Consider the following 22,500-nt stretch of genomic DNA (forward strand, 5'->3'; position numbering starts at 1 on the left):
GGAGGTAGGAGAGCAAGAGAGGGAGATAGGGTGAAAGGGATGGAGAGAGAGGAGGTAGGAGAGCAAAGAAGAGGAGAAGAGCATGACAGAGGGGGAGAGAGAGGGAGAGAGAGGAGAGTGGAGGGAGGGAGGGAGAGAGAGAAAGAGAAGGAGAGAGGGAGAAGAGGGGGATAGGTTGAGAGGGATGAAAAGAGAGCAGGTAGGAGAGCAAAGAAGAGGGGGAGAACATGACAGAGGGGATCAAGGGACAGTAGAGACTGGAGAGAGAGAGAGAGAGAGAAAAGGATACAGAGAGAGAGAGGATGGAAGAAGGGAAGGAGATGATGGTGCCAGGTTTACCTTGAGTCTTGATCTCTTAAGAATATCTCCTCCTCCACTGATCCCAGAACAGTGGCTTCTAAGGGGTCAGTTCTACCATCCCAGTGACACTGCAATGGAAGCAGAATTGGCCTCCAAAGACACAAACAAGACATTGACAATGTCACTGAGATGTCATCACAGATTGCATTTTATGTAACAGAGGGACTCGTGCTTACATGTGAAAATCCTAATAATCTTTTACCAAGAATGGTTGTGTTTTCAGAGAAGGATCTGGGGGGGGGGGAATAAACAGTGTGAATGAATTAGACGTTTGACTTGAGCTGTAATTGACCAGAGAGAGACGCGTGTTTCTGAGTAGAGCGCCTGATCGTGTTGTTGACATGGTTGACCTCCTCGCAGGCTGTGAAGCTCACCCACTGGGCTCTCTTGAGAGACTCCGCCTGTTACACCATCTCAGTGATCGCGCTGATCGTGGTGAGTGACACACACACACACACGCGCACACACACACACACACACACACACACACGCACACACACACACACACACACACACACATTCAGACACTACACTACATCAGTGGGTCACACAGCATGATACACACTTACTGTAACAACCAGTCTGTGGTGATCAGGTCTTGTGTTCTTGCAGGGTCAGCCCTGTCTTCTGTTACATGTGAAAATGTTGTCATTTGTTTCACGTTCCATTAGATGTTAGATTACCCTCCTTTGCTCCTTACAGCTGAATACTGTATGACCCCCCACCACCACCCCAGCAGGGGTTACTCTGTCTACAGTAAACATCAGTGCAAGGAGGCCCCCTAGTGGTGAAAAGTTCATTTTTCATTGGTCCAGTTCCATGGGAGCGAATAGTCTGATGAGTTGATGATGTGTAGATATTTAAATATAGATGTGGTGACATGATGTCTCTTCTTCTCTTTGAAGTTCATTTACGACGAGAAGGTGTCATGGTGGGTGTCTCTCTCTTTTTCTCCACCACTATACCTTTTTTTAAATGTCCTTAATCTAAGACACAGGATACGTGCCGTTACTGTAGATTCCAGTTGTTTTATTTTTTACAGGTGGGAATCGCTGGTCCTGGTCGTGCTGTATTTCTTCTACATCCTCATCATGAAGTAAGGGTCACTCACCGGCCACTCTCAACACACTGGGGATGGGATTACTGCAGATGCCAGGGGATGGGATTCGGTGGATTTGTAATCTGGGAATATGTTGTAATATGTGAATACACCGTAAAGACAAAATCCTGCTTTTTTGTCCACCGCCCTGTATCTGTAAACTGTAAACAAACAAAGCTCAGCATGCCTGTCGCCCCTGAACCATTACAAAACTGTTCTGATCAATCAGTGAAGGGAGAGAGGGGTGCAAGAGAGATGGAGGAATGGGATGAATGTTTGAGGGACAGGACGGAGGGGAGAGGAGGGGAGAGGGGTGAGTTCACTCTGATGTTTTCTTTGGTGTTTGGTAGAAATATCAAAGGACCTGATGTGTGTGTCTGTGTGTTTGTGTCTGTTGGTCTAACTGTCTGTCTATGTTTCTGTCTGTCTGTGTCTCTGTGTGTGTGTCTGCCTGTCTGTCATTGTGTGTATCTCTGTGTGTGTGTGTGTGTGTGTGTGTTTGTGTGTGTGTGTTCAGGTTTAACTCGCGTGCCCAGCGCTACCTGGAGCGGAGGAAGAAGAGCTCGGGGAACCTGTCCAACGGGCTGACGGGCAGCACGGACATGGAGGACCTGACCTGCGACGCCACGGCGGTCCTGCTAAAGAAAGGTACCGCGGGAGCGACCGCGGGAGTAGTGACCGCGGGAGTCCAGCCGCGGTGGTTCCCAGTTATCAGACACCCCGCAGGTTACTGGAGGCTCTCAGTCCAGCACCACTGGACTCAGCCTTTCCACTCTGTGTGTGTCTCTCTGTCTCTCTGTCTCTGTCTCTCTCTCTCTCTCTCTCTCTCTCTCTCTCTCTCTCTCGAGTCCTGTTGCTCTGTCGTCTTTCATCAGACTTATCTCTGTCTTGTCGCTTACAGGGGGGGTTACACGGGACGTGGAACTAAAACGTTCCGTGTGTGTCTCTGTCTCTCTCTCGTCCTGTTCAGATCCATAGAAAGAGAGAGTTGCGACACTCTTTGATGTTGCCGCCACGATCAAAAGTTCCAAAAAAACCTGTGCTGAATGGCTGAATCTCAGGAGGGGATGTACTTCCGATGCTGGAAGGTGTAATCAATTAACTCATTGACTACTGACCAAGAGATTGGCTGTAAACAGTTCCAAAAGCCCCATAACGAGGAAATAGCCTGGAAAAAGCGCTGCCATTTTTTCCTATGGAGGTCTATGGGAGTGTCGCCACTCTGTTTTATCTACCGCTTTGGTCCTGTTGCTCTGTCGTCTTTCATCAGACTTTATCTCTGTCTTGTCGCTTACAGGGGGGTTACACGGGACGTGGAACTAAAACGTTCCGTTCGTGACTCGTCCAAAAAACTATTTTAGAGGGCTGGTCTATTTTATTTTATTTTTCACGTACGCACGCGTCGTTATCACGTCTGGTGTAGCCAGTTTCAATTGATCATAGTGGTTGCAGTGGATGCAACGCAAACTGAATGCTTCAGTCACACGCCTGGTGTAGTCCCTCCTGCTAGTCTTCACTCACTCTGTCTCTCATTTAGTCTTCACTTTTCTGATCCCTCCATCCTATTTCTCTTCTTTTTTCATTTCTTCATTGTGTTGTTCCTTCCCTCGTTCATTCCGTCGTTTCTTTTTCCCTTTCTTCTACCCTTCTATTCTCTATTAATCTCTGTGCTTCGCTTATTGTGAATAGCTGAACTAAATTAGCAGGCTCCTAGCAAATTTGCACAAAACAGCTGTACACCAGCTTACCATTTACTGTCTTTTCTCTCCCTCTTTATTCTTTTTTTTTCTCTCTGTCTTTCCACTCTCTCTCTCCTGTCTCTCTCTTTCTCTTTTCCCCTTCTCTCTCTCCTCTCTCTCGTCTTCCCTTTCCCTCTATGTGCTCTCTTTCCCTCTCTCTCTTTCTCCCCTCTCTCTTCCCTCTTCCCTTTCCCTCTCTCTCTCTTTCTCCTCTCTCTCTTCCCTCTTCCCTTTCTCTCCCCCCCCCTCTCTCTCTTTCTCTCTCTCTCTTTCCCTCCAGCTAACTTCCAGTCTCAGCCGTCGGTGCTGATGGTGGATGAGCTGCTGTCGGCGTACCCCCACCAGCTCTCCTTCTCCGAGGTCGGCCTGAGGGTGATGATCACCGACCACTTCTCGCCGCGCACGCGCCTCACCATGGCCTCACGCCTGCTCATCACCGAGGTGAGAGAGAGAGAGAGAGAGAGAGAGAGAGAGAGAGAGAGAGAGAGATGGAGAGAGAGAGGGGGAGAGGGAGTAGAGGGAAAGAGGGGGCAAGAGAGAGACATATAGTACTGATGCAAGTACAGTATGAATGTGATGCCTTAGTGCTTCATACAAAATGTTTTATTTTGCTGAACTCAAAAGTGGAAGGTTAGATTTGAGTGAACCCATATTTTATTTTAGATCAGTGGTTGCCAGTTAAATGTGTTTATTGTTGATAAAATGAAGTGACTAATTGATTGATTGGTCAGTTAATTGAACAGTTGATTGAAGAATTGGTTGGTTGATTAATCGATTGATTGATCGATTGGCTGATGGATTGACTCACTGACCTGATTGATTCATTGATGATTGATTGACTCACTGTTTCTGTGAACTGATTGATTGATTGATTGATTGATTGATTGATTGGCTGATTGATTGACTCACTGACACAGTGACCTGATTGGCTGATTGATTGACTAACTGACACAGTGACCTGATTGGCTGATTGATTGACTCACTGACACAGCGACCTGATTGGCTTATTGAGTGTGTGTTTGGTCCCCTCCCCAGAGACAGCGTCTGTCCAACAGCAGGTCGTTCAGCTGCAGCGAGGTGGACATGGCGGGTGGACGCGCCTACGACCGGCGGGGCCTGGAGAACGGCCTGAGCGTCATCGACCAGGGCGGTCTGAACGGCCGCTACGCCACGCGCAAGGACGACGGTTTCGGGGGCGGCGGCGGTGGCGGTGGCGGCGGCGCGGGGGCGAAGTCGGGGCGGAGGGACCGGGGGGACGAGACGGAGAACGAGAACGAGGACAACGAGAACAACGAGAACGACGAGGAGGACGGAGACGACGGCGAGGGAGGGCCACTGGTGCCGTTCCACGTGCCAGGTGAGAGGACGAGAGTGGACGACTGCTCCGAGGGTCCAGCTGTTGGTCTGATGTGTCCAGAGGGGACCAGAGGGACACAGAGAGACTGTGTGTAGGCCCCCTCCGTGTTGAGACTGAGGAGTGTGGTCTCTCTCTCGCTCTCTGTGTGTGTGTGTGTGTGTGTGTGTGTGTGTGTCTTTCTTTGTGTGTGTGTGTGTGTGTGTGTGTGTATGTATGTATGTGTCTCTCTCTCTCTCTCTCTCTCTCTCTCTATGTGCCTCTCTCTATATGTGCTTTTCTCTGTGTGTCTGTGTGTGTCTTTCTCTGTGTCTCTAAGCGTGTGTGTGTGTGTGTGTGTGTGTGTGTGTGTGTATATATACTGTATATTGACTGCTGATGTGTGTGTGTGTGTCTGCAGCGGGCTTCTTCAACAAGCTGAAGTGGCTGCTCATGTGGCCCCTGTCCCTGGTGCTGTTCTTCTCCGTGCCCAACTGTGCCAAGCCGGCCTGGGAGCGCTGGTTCATGGTCACCTTCGTCATGTCCACCGTCTGGATCGCAGGCTTCTCCTACATCATGGTGTGGATGGTACGTAGCACACACACACACACACACACACACACAGACAGACACACACATATAGACACATACATACACACACATAGAGATACACACACACACACACACACACACACACAAACAAACACACACAAACAAACACACAGAGAGACACACATGTACGGTAGACACATACATACACACACATACACACACACACATGGAGAGATACACACACACACACACGCACACTTTTAAGCACGCATGCACATGCTGTTCTATGGACACACACACACACGCATACACACACACACAGATATAAATTTAAACACACAGGTCAGCACACCAACATCTGTGACTCTACCAGGACCTTTATAGTCTCAAACTGTCATGGACCAACATGTTTTATCCTTCTGTTTTTTTCAGAGGCATAAAAATATATTTTGAACTTTATTTAGCAGACTGTTGTGTTTCTGATTACTCAGATGTTTCTTCTCTGCACACTCAGCCTGTTTGAACTATGTGTGTGTGTGTGTGTGTGTGTGTGTGTGTGTGTGTGTTGAACTGTGTGTGTTGAACTGTGTGTGTATGAACTGTGTGTGTGCTAACTGTGTATGTGTGTTAACTGTGTTGGTGTGTGTGTGTGCGTGAACTGTGTGTGTGTGTGTGTGTGTGTGTGCGTGAACTGCGCGTGTGTGTGTGTGTGCGTGAACTGCGTGTGTGTGTGTGTGTGTGTGTTAACTGTGTGTGTGTGTGTGTGTGTGTGTGTGTGAGAACTGGTAGCAGCAGATGGGTATCTGAGGAGCGAGGCGTTTCAGCATCTCATGTTTGTTGGCATCGTGCGCCCCCTCTCCCCGTAGGTGACTGTGATTGGGTACACTCTGGGCATCCCTGACGTCATCATGGGCATCACGTTCCTAGCAGCTGGCACCAGTGTCCCGGACTGCATGGCCAGTCTCATTGTGGCACGCCAAGGTTGGCACACTCTACACACCTTGTCATGTCACCACGCACCATATGTAAGGGATAACGGCCGACGAGGTGACCGGTTCGATGGAAATAATGGCTAGGTGGAGGTCTAGAACTCCGGCGACGTGCGAAGCACGGAGACGGAGTTACCTCCGCCGTGCCATTATTTCCATCGAACCGGTCGACCTCGAAGGCCGTTATCCCGCTTATCTCCCGTTTGTATTCATAACCTGTATATTTAGAACATAGTTTTATTCCACCGTTGCGTCCGTAAACATCGCTAAAACTGTCTTGACTGTGGGACTACTTTCCGCCACATATCAACTTTCTACTTGCAGGACAAAACTGCCGTTACTAGTTCTAAATGGATGGTTGCTATGGCCAAAAGCCAGTCGTTAGTTCTAAATGGCTGGTTGCTACGGCCAAAAGCCAGTCGTTAGTTCTATCTCTCCCGTTGTCAAGCGGGCATATCCCAGGATTCTGATTAACTTTAACTTTGAAAGATCGCTACTTTTATAGCCTACATGGCATCCAACTAGCTAGGCCTACAATCCACCTCCGTCATATGCTACAATGTTAGCCTACTATGGTTCTGCACGTCTGTATTTCAGCTTGGATGCAACGTGACAGTTCATTTAAACTTCGCAACGAGTTTGGCGAATTAATATTCACGTGTGATACGGGAACTACTTCAAAGGTAGCAGGTTATACGAAGTTAATGGCCACCCCATCAGCCAATCAGAGAAGAGAATTCCATTGTTGAGGGAGATAAGCATTAATAACGTGCTATTGTCTATTGCATAATTCAGAACAGATACAGTACAGTATGCCACTTATACTAAATAGTAATTCCGAATTCCGAATTCCTAATTCCTAATTTGGAATATGTTACAGCATTCTACAGATTATTCTTTTATTCCTAATAAATAGTTGTTAACTGTGTTGTTATCGTATACATAGCTGTTAACTGTAGAACTTTACATTGTACAGTACATGCTATGCACGCCTTATAAATAGTTAACTGTGTTGTTAACTTAAACTTACAGGTACAGTATACTTAGCTGTGAAGCAGCACACCAAGAAAGATAACCATAACCATAACCATAACCATAACCATAACCATAACCATAACCATAAAAGCGTCCACACTGGCCAACGATAAGAAAAGTCTCTCTTCGTGTTAATGAATATGATGCCTAAAATATTATGGGTACTGAGTGGCTGTGTTAGCTTTTTATCGTTCTCAAAATCGCTCTGAAAGTGATCCCCAACGATATCATTCTTCATGACATTATTGTTATAGTTTATGTGTGAACGTTACAGTTTATAGTTATCGTTATAGTTATCGTTCTTGGTGTGAACGGCCCTTTGACTGTGGAACTGTGCATTCTAAAGTATTAGTCCAGGGCTATTCAATTAGTTTGTAATAGGGGCCAGTTCATGAAAAGTATCACAACTGGGGGGCCGGAGAAATACCGCTTGAAATATGAGTAATCACGTACAAATGAATAAACTACAGCACCAATATGGGTGTTCAAATGTTGCATTTTGTAAATGCATAATATCGTTTTTTGTTGGTTATTTGTGTTTTGGGAATATTTCTGCCACAGGCCCAGCCTACCACAGTGGTTGGCCAACATTGGGAAGGTGACACTGGATCTATATTGCTAATATGTTGCATTTTGTAGAAGCATAATAGCGTTTTTTGGTGGTTACTTATTTGTTCTATTTGTGTTTTGGGAATATTTCTGCCACAGGCCCAGACTACCACAGTGGTAGGTCAACATTGGGAAGGTGACACTGGATCTATATTGCTAATATGTTGCATTTTGTAAATATAGTTTTTTTGGTGGTTATTTTGTTGTATTTGTGTTTTGGGAATATTTCTGCCACAGGCCACTACCACAGTGGTAGGCATTGGGAATGTGACACTGGATCTACATTGCTAATATGGCTAATATGAAATCTGTGATAACATTAACAGCAATGGAATCTGAGCTTTGCGCAGTAACTGCTAAGTCCATACAATTTCCAATGGGTACAAACAGGTTTCAAACGGTGCTCAAAAGAAATGAATGTGCGTAATCGGTCGCATATTTAACTCTTCTCAACATACGTGTACATTTAACGTTCCCACCATTTCAATTTGATGAACGTGTTCGCAAATCAATGTTACTTACAGTGGACTTGACATCAAGGCGATGGATGTGTATTAGTTTCACAGATTCACACTGAATATTTGCGTGGTCAAACCCGTTAAAATGTTTGTAGCTTATATACTCCAACGTAGTGGCAATTTACCTTGAAACTGAGCTAAAATGGAACTTATGTTCAACTCGTTCTAAACATTACGTGCAGTTGGCTGAGGTGCAGTGGCTGCAGGACTTCCGAGCGAGTGAGCGCATGAAACAGAACTGATGCCACCAAAGTTAAACTTTTAAACCGACTCCTATTTGCCTCAATAGCATTACGAGTGGCGAATGTTTTCGCGAGGATATGCTTAGACTGGAGAGGCACACTACCGGTGAGATTTCATGCACCAAAAATGCTTCATGCTTTGAGGAAAACAACTTGGATTTGGCGCACGTCAACATGTTGGTGACGCTGCGTAAAAACGAAGCAAGGCACAAGTAACGTCTTTGAATAATACCCAGTAACACAGTAGCCTACAACGGCAACGCACCACACAGAACATTATTTATAGGCGCTACTCGCAGTGTAGCCTATCGCTGTACCTCCATTATTGTGCTTTCCACCAGCTATTTACGTCTCTACCGAATATGGATTTGCTTATATAACATCAGCCAACACTTCAAGGGCCACCACAAAGTATCTCGGGGGCCGGATCCGGCCCGCGGGCCGCTAATTGAAGAGCCCTGTATTAGTCTTATGTCCTCCTTATGAATAGTCAACTGTGATGTACGTATGTGTGATGTGTGTAGGCCCCCTCAGTGTTGTGTGTGTGATGTGTGTAGGCCCCCTCAGTGTTGTGTGTGTGATGTGTGATGTGTGTAGGCCCCCTCAGTGTTGTGTGTGTGATGTGTGTAGGCCCCCTCAGTGTTGTGTGTGTGATGTGTGTAGGCCCCCTCAGTGTTGTGTGTGTGATGTGTGTAGGCCCCCTCGATGTTGTGTGTGTGATGTGTGTAGGCCCCCCTCCATGTTGTGTGTGTGATGTGTGTAGGCCCCCTCGGTGTTGTGTGTGTGATGTGTGTAGGCCCCCTCGGTGTTGTGTGTGTGATGTGTGTAGGCCCCCTCGGTGTTGTGTGTGAGATGTGTGGAGGCCCCCTCGGTGTTGTGTGTGTGTGATGTGTGTAGGCCCCCTCAGTGTTGTGTGTGTGATGTGTGTAGGCCCCCTCGGTGTTGTGTGTGTGATGTGTGTAGGCCCCCTCGGTGTTGTGTGTGTGATGTGTGTAGGCCCCCTCAGTGTTATGTGTGTGAGATGTGTGTAGGCCCCCTCGGTGTTGTGTGTGAGATGTGTGTAGGCCCCCTCAGTGTTGTGTGTGTGATGTGTGTAGGCCCCCTCAGTGTTGTGTGTGTGATGTGTGTAGGCCCCCTCGGTGTTGTGTGTGTGATGTGTGTAGGCCCCCTCGGTGTTGTGTGTGTGAGATGTGTGTAGGCCCCCTCAGTGTTGTGTGTGAGATGTGTGTAGGCGCCCTCAGTGTTGTGTGTGTGATGTGTGTAGGCCCCCTCAGTGTTGTGTGTGTGTGATGTGTGTAGGCCCCCTCAGTGTTGTGTGTGTGATGTGTGAAGGCCCCCTCGGTGTTGTGTGTGTGATGTGTGTAGGCCCCCTCCATGTTGTGTGTGTGACTGTGTTCTGCTACTGCTATGCAGGCATGGGGGACATGGCCATCTCCAACTCCATCGGCTCCAACGTGTTTGATATCCTGGTGGGCCTGGGCCTGCCCTGGGCCCTGCAGACGCTGGCCATAGACTACGGCTCCTACGTGAGTTGCCCTCTCCTGTGCGTGCCTGGGCTAGCCTCATGGAACTCACTTACTCTATAGTCTAGTGTATTGACTGTGCAGTGTGCACCTGTGTTATGATATATGTATTTCTATTTTTTATATTATTTATACACTCTAAAAATGAATGTGTTGTCCCTATCTGGACACAGAGTTGTGTTAAAATACAACGCAGGTTGAGTTGTTTTCAATGTGAGTTGTGTTCTATTTTTAATACATTTTGTCGCAACAAACAAAAAAGGAAACAAGTTACAACACAAACTGTGTTGACCCTATCTGGACACAGAGATGTGTTTAAAAAAACAATGGAAGTTGTGTTGTTTTCACTGCATTCATTTTAAGTATTTTCATATTATAGTCCAAATGGCAGATGTTTTATTGCAGTAGTGTGTTATGCTTACAGTTCATGAGGTTTGTTAGTGTGTTGAACATTTTTTAAATATATTGTGGTTGTGCCCTCTGTCTATCAGGTCCACTTGAACAGCAGAGGACTCATCTTCTCAGTAATTCTACTACTGGCTTCAGTGTTCTTCACGGTAAGAGTTTAACATCTTTTCACTGAATTTTGAATAACGGTATCCTTTCTTTTCTCAGAAAAGCAAAACAGTGCTTGAAAATGCTCTCTTTTTCTCCATTCTTCTCACTGTTTCTCCCCCATCCTCTCTCTCTCTATCTCTTTCTTCCTCTCTCTCCCCCTCTCCTCCTCTCTTCCCCTCCCCCCCCTCCCTCTCTCTCTCTCTCTCTCAGGTGGTGGGAGTGCACTTGAATAAGTGGACGCTGGACAAGAGGCTGGGCCTGATCTGTCTGCTGACGTACGCCGTCTTCTTGTGCTTCTCCATCCTCATCGAGTTCAACGTCTTCATGTTCGTCAACCTCCCCATGTGCCGAGAGATCATCTGACTGTCCCGACCGCCCTCCTCTTGGCTTCTTCTACCCCAAAACCCCCCGCAAGCCTTTGCTCACATCACTTCCTGTTGTCGTCAGGAAGATGGTTCACAGTCAAAAAATGGATGGATCGATTGACTCACGATTGGTGGATGGGTTTTGACCCTTGTTTGTGTTTTTGGAGGAGTTATAGAAAAGAAGTTTGATTCTTTGGTGCAATAGAGGCCTGATGCCTCATGGGCGCTTGCTTGATTCATTAAGGAAAATACTTGAAGGCAGGAAGAAAACGAAGACTGCATGTATCGATAGACAGAAAGGACCTATGCTTAAAGAAGAGTCGAAAAGTCACAATGTTTGAGGCTGCTGTGTTTTTTTTTTACCAGCACTTAAGTTACTATGGTAACTGAAGAATGGATTCGTTCCCTTCAAAATCAATTAGGAGAGACTCAGACTTTTGGGACAAACATGGTCTGACTCCTTGGAAAAACTGGATCGTTCTGTGTATATATTTATTGAATGTCAGGACTAGGACCATCTCCAAATATTTCTCATCTTATCAGGGCTTTGTAATTTTTTTTAGCGAATCCTGAATGCGGAATGAACACACACAAATACACGGCTGGTTCTTTGTGTATAGTGAATCGAAACTTTGACCCTGAGTCACAGCACCTTTTTTCGTTTTTTTTTCTTCTCCCAAACGTGTTTTTTGAACATTTAAGAGCTATTTGTTTGTTTGTTTGTTTGTTGTTTCTTTGCATTTGCCTTGCACTGTTAGGGTCACAATGTCTGGCCTTTGGGGATATGTTTTTTTTTGCGTTATTTAAGATATTTATGTTTGTGTTAAGTTATTGGTCATCTTTTTTATATTCTGTGCAATGCCACCTTATGGAGTTGAAGCTGCACTCTTAACATAACGGCACAGTAGACGTAGGAGTCGCAGTAGTAACTACTATATGTGTTTGATCTCCATATAACAATTACCTATGAAAATGGTAGTCATCCACAGTATAGTTTCAAAATGCTATGCCTTTAGTTGTTAAAGTTAAATGGTGCAACTATGGCTTTCTTAAGTACTTTAAGTGTAGGGTGCAAAACACATCTTTCCCAGGAAGATTGGTATGGGCACAAATGTATACATGTAAGACTGAAAGGTATAGACACTGGAGTAACCAAACCTAAGATATTTTATTTATGTATATATTTATGTATAAACATATTTATATGCGATAGTGGTCTGCGCTCTGCACTCTTTCGTCTGAACTTAAGCAGACCTTTATGTTTTATTTATTTGGCTGCATTATGTCAGGCACAATGCAGTGTCCTATAAAACTGTTTGTAAAACGCAGTGTTGCAAAGACAAGACGTGAAATAGAGATGTTGATATTTTAACACTGTAAGAGATTCTTTTGTATAATTCTCTAAATGTAAAAGTATTGCCAGGTTTGCAAAAACAATTGCAGTTCTTTGGCCATGTGATTCGACCACAAGAGGGCAATGTGCTAGTGTAGTTGGATGCAACAGGCCTGTGTGAATCCCTCTTAGGGGTCTTGTGGGAAAGATTGTATTTAAAGGTAAGTTAAGTTGATGTGATTGTGAATTCAGACACGCAGCATTTGTTGACCACAACATGTGAATGCATGACTGCAAATAGCCCCGAGATGTTATTATATATATCAGAAGTCATTTTATGTTATCAAAAGTTAAGGAAAAATATTATGTAGTGCCAATCATTAATACTACACCGTTTGGTCACTCGTCGTGTCATAATGTTTCACAGTTTTAAATGTAGTTGTTTGCAGTTTTGTGATATATGTATTATTGTATTTGTATCAGTAATAATGAACGTTGACACAGTTTTTTTGGTACTTTCAGGAAGATGACAAATTGGTGCATGTTTCTTTTCTCATAAGTCTACTGAATGCATATAAGGACTAAAACGCGCTGTATCAATCACCATGTACATATCAGTGAAAAAGATAGGTTTACTATCTCAGTAACATATTTGCAATTGTTTAAAAGAGTCAACTGGTGTTAGGGCTATGGTTTCTTATCATACCTCCTTTTAGTTCCAACATGTCCATTTGTTGTCCTCAGTTCGCGATTTCATTGACATTTTTATGCGCAAAAGAAGCCATTTGTACGACAGTTTGATGCCTTCGGGCAATAAAGTGGTTTACATGCAGTAGGATATTGTGTCTGGAGACTGTCTGTCATAGGCTGTAAGTGTGGGCACTACATCGGATGGAGACCCTCAAACACGCGTGGACGCATACGAAGGTAGAGTGCGTGTTTTGCTCGGTTGGTTGGAAGAATGGTGAGAATTAAATGACCCATCAGTTGAGCACATTCCATGCCGGAACACGTGACTTCTTCAGACGAACTCTTCAGCACAGAACAGCCTCGTCCATAGATGGAGTTTGCCCATCACAGGAGCAAGTCCACGGCCAACATATTATTGCAGTACATAAATTCGTTCCCTCAGCTTTGAACGGATTTAACAACAACTGACATAGAGGAGTTCCAGGTCGGTTGTGCGATTTGAGGTATGTCAACTCGGTTTATGTCATCCACGGTCCAATGGAAGATTGATGTAGCATTACAGTTTATGATGTAACGTTAGCTTTGTAAATGCCTGAATGAAAACGACCACGCTAAAAGTTAAGAGTATGCTGTTAGTTTCCTTATTTCAATGCATTCCAAAGACTGACTGAAAACAGTGCTCGCGTGTCAGTTATAGGCTGTTGTGGGTCAACTATAACGTAAAGACTTCAATACTTAACTCCGGTTACAAACTAGGGTGATGAGTAGTTATTTTTCGGTAGCTGTAGTTGTGTTTGTGTGTGCGACTCGTGCGTGCGTGTGTGTCTGTGTCTGTGTCTGTGTCTGCACGCGCGCATAATAAGACCTTACAGTTAGGCTACAGTAGCCTATCTCAAGTTCTCAATCCATTCCTAAACCATGAGTCAGTGCCAGTGGAGAACAGTCACATATATTTGAGTCAGGTGCAATTTCAGTTTCACTTTGTCAAAGTTTTCATTAACGTGGTTCACACATATGACCTGCTGAGCAAAGACAGCTGAGCTGTTGTACACCACTTCGTTATTATTTGCTCTGAATGACCTGGGGTAGTCTTTACGTTCCTCGCCGTGCCTGACACTGGTTTCCGTCGATTTCACACTGAGGAAAGCTTGCAGTGTTACGCTTTGATTTGTTACGATGGAAACGGGACTGTGGGACCCGTTTTCAGTGTTTATTACAAGTGAATATCCAATTTATTATTTTTTCAAACTCAGACTCACTGGCCAGGGCTCTTTTTCTGTGAGGAATACAAAACAATTGTTTTCCATGACTGCACTCGGTACTCCCCCCTAGACATATTACATAATGTGGTGTAGGCTAGTAATTGTAGGTGCCATGTATCTTAACTGTGTCCTCCTCCTAACTGGACCTGCTGTGTGTGTGTGTGTGTGTGTGTGTGTGTGTGTGTGTGTGTGTGAGTGTGTGAGTGTGTGAGTGAGTGAGTGAGTGAGTGAGTGAGTGAGTGAGTGAGTGGTTTGATGAAGCTCTAAGAAATAAGCATCAATAATATTTGTTTTCTATGGTTTTCTTTAGAATTTCATTTTCTCATTTTCTGACAAAAAGAGAAAATCATTTATAATTATAAATCTGATCTCACAGGGATAAATGTCAAATATGCATCCAAATATGCATCCAATTGCATGTTGGTTTTATAAACCTCATCCACAGAAGTATTTGTAAGTATTTGTAATTATCCCCCCAAATTCCTGTGTGAAAGCTGCTTCTGTCTCGATCTTATCTGAGGCTGCTTAAGCGGTCGAGCGCTCTAAGAGACCAGCTCTTGTCTTGGCGCCCCTACTTGGCTCCGCTCCTGCCCGTCGCCTGTGCTAATTGGAGCAACAAGAGAGGGGGCTAGTAGGCCTAATTCTAGACCGCTTGGAACAGACCTCCATCAGATCAAAGGCACGGCTATCTTTTGTAGGCTATGTCTCAGCAGCCTGGCCGGTGTGGGCAGAAGGGACGATCAGATCAGAAGAGTTTGTTGTGTTGTGTCCCTGCCTTCCGCATCTTTCAGTCACTTGTTCTTTTGTTTTTGTCATGTTTTACTGTAAGGGTGCTGTTGTTACTTGGTTTATTTTCTTAATCGCATTACAATTCTTCATATTCAAAGGGGAGATATGGGGGGTGGGGGGGGGGGGATTCCTGTTCCCTATTTAGCTGTTGTTTTAACAAAATGTAAACACGTTTGAAGCTAGACATTTATAATGGCTTGTTTGCATTGCAAGATGAAACCGAGGTCTTGACTTGACTCATGCAGTGCTATCTGCACGGCACTAACCACAGCTGGAGTAGATAGAAGAACAGAAACACTATGGAGCCAGACCACGGGTCAGTGCAGGTTATTTGGGTACGTTTCCGCGTCACTCCCTCTTCCAGAGAAAGCCCTCCGCGCTGAAATCTGATGCAGGAGATTAGCTGTAGTCTGGGGAAATGAGGTCGGTCTGGTTGAGGCATGCTAATGATATGCAGGTACGATCATACTGTAGGTGGGGGATTACCCTGAATCTTGCCATAATCATCCCACGGGAGATGTAGCTTTCAGTTCCCTTAACCACCCACACATACCAACACACTCTTCACAGATGTATCAGGGTTTGTGTGGTACTACTCTTCCTCTTCCTCAATTTTCTTCCTCACCCTCAACCGTGACTGGTACCGTGAGCAGCATTATCATAAATGACATAAAATACCAATTTTTGAAAAGGTGTTACTACCACAACTACTCAGATGAACACAGCGATTGGCACCTCAATTATTGCACTACATGTACTCACATGCAAACACCACACAGCAGGCAAATGGTATTGTGTCATGTTGGGTTTGCATTTGCTCCCACTTGGCCTCATTTGCTCTTAAGAAAGATCTACTTTTTTGTTGATTATGTGGTATTCAATCACGCAATTTCCGTGTGGCGGAAAGTCTTGGGTGCGTAATTTGACCTGACCTTTGACCTTTTCATGAGGCGGTTGAGCAGTGCAGATCTAATGGTGTGACAGTGCTCCTGTATCTGCCTCTTGTCCCCCAATCTCTAATGAATGCAGCAGTGGAGAAGAATTCCCCAATCAGCCACCCGTCGGCTATTCACTAATATACAGTATCTGCACAAGCGTGGCCAGACAGCATTGTGCAGTGAGTTAATAGGGTACTACATTAACCCCCATGTTGAATGGGTTCACTGTACAGACAATTGTGGGGTTTGGGAGATTGGGGGAGGGGGGATGGGGGGGTCACAGGCAAAGGACAGCTCTTGGATGGAGTCCCAGTCCCCAGTACTGAGATCCCCCAAAACTGTCCCTCATTCTTGCTCCCCACTGGGGTCCCTCAGTTCATTCTGCTGGATGGTTTGTGCTGCTTGTTGGGGTATGCGGTGGTGTGTGTTGTGGGGGGATGGTGTGTGAATGTCGATGCTGTGGTTTCTGTCTGTCACAGCGATGTCTTTTTTTTTTTTTAAGATGTCTCGTAGAGATAGACCCCTTAATTGTTGTGGCGACCCACTGCCCCGGTTAAGAGGTTAGAAGTTGTTCTGAAAAGTTACGGCGATGGAAAATGCTGGGCTGAATGAGAAACAGGCCGAATGCTTTGATTTGCCTTCTCAGTAAACATTGACAGAAATTCCTTCAGAAATTATGCCAAAAATGGAATCATCCCTAAAGGATTGAGTTGCTGCAGATAAGCCTTTGCGTTTGAATGAGCATGTTGCTGCATGCCTGGTCAAATTCTTTCTTCTCGGTGTGTGTGTGTGTGTGTGTGCGTGTGTGCGTGTATGCGTGTGTGCGTGTGTGCGTGTGTGCGTGTGTGTGTGAGTGAGTGAGTGAGTGAGTGAGTGAGTGAGTGAGTGAGTGTGCTTGGGTGTGGGTGTGTGTGTGTGAGAGAGAGAGAGAGAGAGAGAGAGAGAGCGAGAGAGAGCACCTTGGTGTTTTGTCATCACTCTGCACACCACTCTCCCCCACGTGTTGCACAACCGTATAATTTAAAGCCATAATGCCATAATGTAACTCATGGGTAGAGCCTTTCTGCACTCTACTATTGAATCTCCACGGTGACTACCACACATTTTGAGTCAAGCTCCACAGGTACCCAGTCCTGGTCTTTTTGATCTCCTAGCTAGACTAAACCCAGGCAGGGTGGCCACACCACTTCCTGTCTGTGCCCTCAGACACACCACCTGGTCCCCTAAAGATGATGTCATGGCCCGTCTGATGGTGTTCCAGTGAAGCTGTTAGGCGACACCAGGCATCGCCCGTCCAAAAAGCCTTAGAGTGCAGCCGGCGTCAAATAAGAACCAGAGCTCCGCAAGTCCAAGCGATGAGTCACTTGTGGTCGAGAGAGGAATACCTAGGGAGGATGGAGTCCTATTATTGTCCCCAGTAATTGAGTGTTCCTTTGAGGCGCCATGTTGTTTTGTTCCTTTTTATCTGCAGGTTGCTCTGAGAGGGTCGTTTGGAGGCCACGACCCCGGGAGAAGTTTAGAGAGGGACAGGGATTAAGTCAGGCAGAGAAACACAGGTAACACACAGACATCTCTCTCTCTCTTTTTCTCTATCCCTCTCTCTTCCTCTCTCTCTCTTTCTGTCACCCAGACATAGACACATAAACCATTGCAACCCTCTTCAGTCTCTAACTTACAGTATATTCTCCACTCACTGATACATGACAGGCAGCTTGCATCACAGACGTACATGTATTTGGCCATCTGGAACCATACTTTGATTACTGTAAGTTCAGCCCTCAACATTAGGGACTACCTAGTAGGGACAATAGATGAAAACTAGCTAGGGTGCTAACTCTAGTATATTTACATTGTGTAGGTCTCTATCTAGATAAACAACTCCCCATAGAATTGACGCACTCTCTCTCTCTCTCTCTCTCTCTCTCTCTCTCTCTCACTCTCAAATGAGGCACTAAGGCATGTCTCACTCATGAGGTGTCTCAGTCATATGAACAAAGCAGCATTGCTCCCCTTGCCTCATGTTGTCCTCTCTCCTCTCCTCTAGAAGTAGGTCAGTGCAGTGGCACGGCATTGTTGCAGGATGTTTAGCCCATGAAGAAGGGTTTTGTGTACATGCCTCCGTCTGCCTCCCTGTTGACTGCAGTGAGTCTGTTTTGGTATGGCAACTGGTCCCATGTGTCACCACGCAGCTGCAGCTGCTGCTGTTGCTAGTGGCGATAGTGATGTTTCTAGAGTGTTCCATTTGCCGCCGCTGTTTCCGGCTTTGGCTACTTCGGTAGGTTAAGCAGTCAGTTGCAGGTGTGTGGTCTGTGATTCTGACGCTTTGCTTTCGATAGTTTGCATTCTGTAATTATTGAATTGCATTGTGTTGTAACTCACGTAGAAGTCATTTAATGTGTGTGTGTGTGTGTGTGTGTGTGTCTGTGTGTCTGTGTGTGTGTGTGTGTGTGTGTGTGTGTGTGTGTGTGTGTGTGTGTGTGTGTGTGTGTGTGTGTGTGTGTGTGTGTGTGTGTGTGTGTGTGTGTGTGTCTGTGTCTGTGTCTGTGTCTGTGTCTGTGTGTGGTTGTGAGCTTGCTAAGCTGACATCAAGTGGAGCTTCAGAAAGGAAGGCCCTAAGGCCTGGAGCTTTTTGGGCCTTACCCCAGAGTTTATAGCTCTCCAGATTACTGACTGGAAATGGGCATAGAGAGAGAGAGAGAGAGAGAGAGAGAGAGAGAGAGAGAGAGAGAGAGAGAGAGAGAGAGAGAGAGAGAGAGAGAGATGGAGAGAAATGGGTTAGAGAGATAAAGGTTGAGAGGGAGGAAAGAATGCAAGCATGTAAGAGTGAAAGAAAGAAAGGATGCCAGAGAAAGAGAGTAATGGAGAGACATGGAGAGAGAAAACATGGTAAAGAAACTGAAAGAAAGAAAGAAAGAAAGAAAGAAAGTTCTTCTCCTGTAATCAACAACAGTGTGTGTCTTGGCCTCCTGTCGGTCTTCTCAGGGTAAATAAACACCAGAGGCTCATCCACAGGACAAGCTTCAGATGCTGGACTCTCTAGGGAGTTGACCTGTCATTGCCCTCTCCAACGCCCCCTGTGTTTGTGTGTGTGTGTGTGTGCCTGTGCGCGTGTGTGTGTGTGTGCGTGTGTGCGTGTGTGTGTGTGTGTGTGAGCGCAGCTGCCCTAACCGCTGTTTTGAAGGATGGGTGTGTGAGTGTGTGCAAGAGGGTGTGTCTCCTGAGAGCCATAGCTTTAGGGTGATTGGCTTGTTCTGCAGTGGTTTCTCAACACACACAGTGGTTTTGTTCAGTGGTGTGTGGCCACTTTTGAGCGCTGCAGTAAATGTCAGTCACTGGTGTACCTTTTCACAGTCTCTCTGTTTCTGATGCATGTGTGAGGAGGGATATGTGTGAGAGTGTGTGTGGCTGTGGGGTCGATGCACTGTATGTGTGAGAAAGAGAGAGTGAGAGAGAACGAAATGTTTGTGAGAAAATGTGTGTATGTGTGCATGCATATGTGTGTAAAAGTGTGTGTGTGTGTGTGAGAGAGAGAGTGTGAGAGAGAAGTGTGTGTGAGAGAATGTGTGTTTATGTGTGTAAGTGTCCATGTGTGTGTGTGTGTGTGTGTGTGTGTGTGTGTGTGTGTGTGTGTGTGTGTGTGTGTGTGTGTGTGTGTGTGTGTGTGTGTGTGTGTGTGTGTGTGTGTGTGTGTGTGTGTATGTGTGTGTGTGTGTGTTTGTGTTCCATTGGAAACCTCTGTCTTGTAAAGGACACTGTTGCTCTGTGTGCCGCTGGCAGGTTTCTGTGTTGCGGGCGCATGAGACGACTCCTTGTTTGGGTGCAGCTGACTCTCGCTGGGCCATCAGTCACCATACAGGCCTGCCAACCTGTTAGGGGCGCCTCAGAGCGAGACTGACCCATCGCTGCCCATACCATACCAGGCCTGCCAACCTGTTAGGGACGGTGTCGCAACGGTGTGTGAACTGAGCCTCGGAAAATCTGTATTTTATTTTCAGGAAATTGCATCAGATCCGCATTAGGGCATGAAAAATGGAACAAATCGTGTGTGTTGGAGAGAGAGAGAGAGAGAGAGAGAGAGAGAGAGAGAGAGAGAGAGAGAGAGAGTGGAGGAGAGGCAAAGAACTCTCCAAAAGGGAGACTGAAGTTATTCAAAATACATATATACACAAGAAACAGACAGGATAAACTCTCCCTATGAAAATTACTGTCCTGTGTTCCATTCTTTTCATTTGTTTCAAAAGTTCATTATGAGTTTGAAAAATGCATCAGAGCAACTGATGAAAAACTGTAAGTCATGTTAACGCCCTCAAAGTGGAGGCCTCTGTGGCTGAACTGGAGGATGAGTTAGCTTAGCATGTGTGCTTACAAAAACTTGGAGGCAGTTAAAAGGATTCGGGAGGCTTGTTAGTGACTCCATCCTGAGACATGTGTTTCCTCCATCCCCTGTGGATTATCTCCCAAATCCTGCCTCTTTTCTCGGAGAGGGATTATAGGCCTGTAGTATCACAGTGCTGTCATTGAGACAGGAGAATTTCAGTGTGTTTCCAGGTTTTCATACAGGTTAGTGAGCAGACTCAGCAGAGACTATGATCTTAAAGTCAGGTGGTCAATTAAGTTGACATAGCTCACATGTTTTCAGTGTGTATACATATGATGTGCTGGCAGGAGTGTAAGAAAATCATTATCAATAGTTTGAAATAATTTGTTATTTTTTTTCTATTTTACACAAGAAACTGAATGTAAGTGGCTACTGAAGTGGCTACTGGTTTGTAGTTGGAGCTGCTGTGTTTTAAATATATTTTGAATGTTGTGCTCATGGTAGACCCAGGGAGTGGTATAGACCTCTGGTATCTTGAGATTTTTCCCATGGGAAAATAATATGAGATTTTGAATAATCGACCTGTTAAACTCTAGCGGGAACAAAGAAATCGGAAATGCAAACGTTTTCCTCTAGACATGTTTGTCCTCTGCCTTCGATTGGATACTGTCATCTCCGGTAGGTTCATACAGCACACTTTGTTTTTTGCTGCCCCAGAGCTAACTTGCCATGCAACTTAGCATAGGTAGTTAGACACCCGGATCTCCTTATATGGCCATAGATGGCAGCTTTAGGTACTTTTTGTAGGTGACCTTCAGAGGTCTATTCCTCCTAATGTCAGGTTGCAGTGAAGACTGAAGGTTGCACTGTATCGCACGTAATCTAAACTATAAATAATTACCGGTAGGGACTTTGTGTTCCTCTTTTGCCACCAGAACAGATGTACACACACACACACACACACTGAATCATACGAACACACACCCACTCCCCCTGCTCTCTCTCTCTCTATCTCTCTCTCTCTCTACGTTTTCATGCGCGCGCACACACACACACACACACACACACACACACAGATATGTGTTGACCCACACAGGAAGCTGAGAGAACAGATAGCATTATCATACTGTAGCTGAGGCATAAAATTGACCAGACCAGACCTGTGTGTGTCAGTCAGTAAGCTTACATGAGAAGCCTGTCCTCGTGTCTGAGACCAGTCTAAGATAGCGCACTGACCGACTGACGGTCTGAATGACTGACTGGACTGATTGACTGACTGGAGGTCAGGACTGGACTGCCATGTTCTGGGACAAGCCCGCAGATGAGCAGGAGCTGGAGGATGATGGATGTTATGATCTGCAGGAGTGGGAGTGGGAGCAGAACCAGGAGGAGACGGAGGAGGAGGAGGAGGAGGAAGAGGAGGAGGACCAGGATCTGACAAAAGAGGAGGTGCAGAGGGAGGTCATGAGGCCCAAGAGTCTGCCTAGCCACATGGACCGGAGGGGCAGCTACTTTAAGGTGAAGAGAGAAGGAGTGGGGCAACCTGTCTTTCTCTCTCTCTTTCTTTCTCTCTCTCACTCTCTCTCTCTTTCTTTCTCTCTCTCTCTATCTCTCTCTCAAATTCAAATGTAATGAGATTTATTAGCATGACTGTAAAGTTACAATAGGCCTATTGCCAGAGCTATATGATGTGTATATGACACAACAAAATGAAAGCTCTCTCTCCCTCTATCTCTCCATTTCTATCAGTCTTTCTACATGTTCTATGCCTTTGCTTTTGTGATCGTTTGTCTCACTTCCTCACTGTTGTTGACTGTACTGTACTGTATGTCCGCGTCTCTCTCCACTTCTCTACGAGTCCATTTATTCCTTCACCTTTTGTGTGGCGTTGAAACGTTGGATGGTCCGGGGGGACAAAGCCCCTCCTCAACCTGTCTGTTGAGCATGGCAGTGACAGAAATCTACCGCTGAACATTCAAAGAGACCTTTTTTGTAAACGGGGACACATCTTTGCAGAGCAGAGAGATGATTTTAATGCTCTGTTTGTTTATTGAGCGTGTTTATCGAGCGAGTGGATGGCGGTGACTGTCCGTGATCGCCAGCATCCTTCTCAGGGTCCGTTTCTCAGCCGTTGTTGTGAGTGTCTCCAGCTCAATGCCAACAGCAGAGCCAGCTGCCCTTACCAGCCTGTTCAGCAGTCACCCAGCGTCCCTCTTCTCGATTATGTAGGCCTAAGCCATCCTAAATT

At 45.7% G+C, this 22,500-nt stretch overlaps 2 protein-coding genes across 4 annotated transcripts in view; both read left to right on the plus strand.

Moving 5' to 3' along the window:
* The window catches only part of LOC134090795 (sodium/potassium/calcium exchanger 3-like), a 41,560-nt gene extending 28,470 nt beyond the window's left edge, over positions 1-13,090 (plus strand). For all 3 annotated transcript variants that reach the window (XM_062544282.1, XM_062544281.1, XM_062544283.1), the window contains 11 exons: positions 721-795; positions 1,266-1,291; positions 1,403-1,456; positions 1,977-2,107; positions 3,479-3,639; positions 4,234-4,555; positions 4,953-5,119; positions 5,950-6,064; positions 9,890-10,002; positions 10,491-10,556; positions 10,768-13,090. In XM_062544282.1, coding sequence (XP_062400266.1) covers positions 721-795; positions 1,266-1,291; positions 1,403-1,456; positions 1,977-2,107; positions 3,479-3,639; positions 4,234-4,555; positions 4,953-5,119; positions 5,950-6,064; positions 9,890-10,002; positions 10,491-10,556; positions 10,768-10,920 — 1,383 coding nt within the window. In that variant the 3' untranslated portion in view covers positions 10,921-13,090. The remainder of the gene's footprint in view (positions 1-720; positions 796-1,265; positions 1,292-1,402; positions 1,457-1,976; positions 2,108-3,478; positions 3,640-4,233; positions 4,556-4,952; positions 5,120-5,949; positions 6,065-9,889; positions 10,003-10,490; positions 10,557-10,767) is intronic.
* An 8,568-nt stretch (positions 13,091-21,658) lies between these two features.
* The window catches only part of rin2b (Ras and Rab interactor 2b), a 30,489-nt gene continuing 29,647 nt past the window's right edge, over positions 21,659-22,500 (plus strand). The window contains exon 1 of the mRNA XM_062544238.1: positions 21,659-21,770. Coding sequence (XP_062400222.1) covers positions 21,717-21,770 — 54 coding nt within the window. The 5' untranslated portion in view covers positions 21,659-21,716. The remainder of the gene's footprint in view (positions 21,771-22,500) is intronic.

This window comes from Sardina pilchardus, chromosome 1 (genome assembly GCF_963854185.1).
Source record: "Sardina pilchardus chromosome 1, fSarPil1.1, whole genome shotgun sequence".
NCBI lineage: Eukaryota > Metazoa > Chordata > Actinopteri > Clupeiformes > Clupeidae > Sardina > Sardina pilchardus.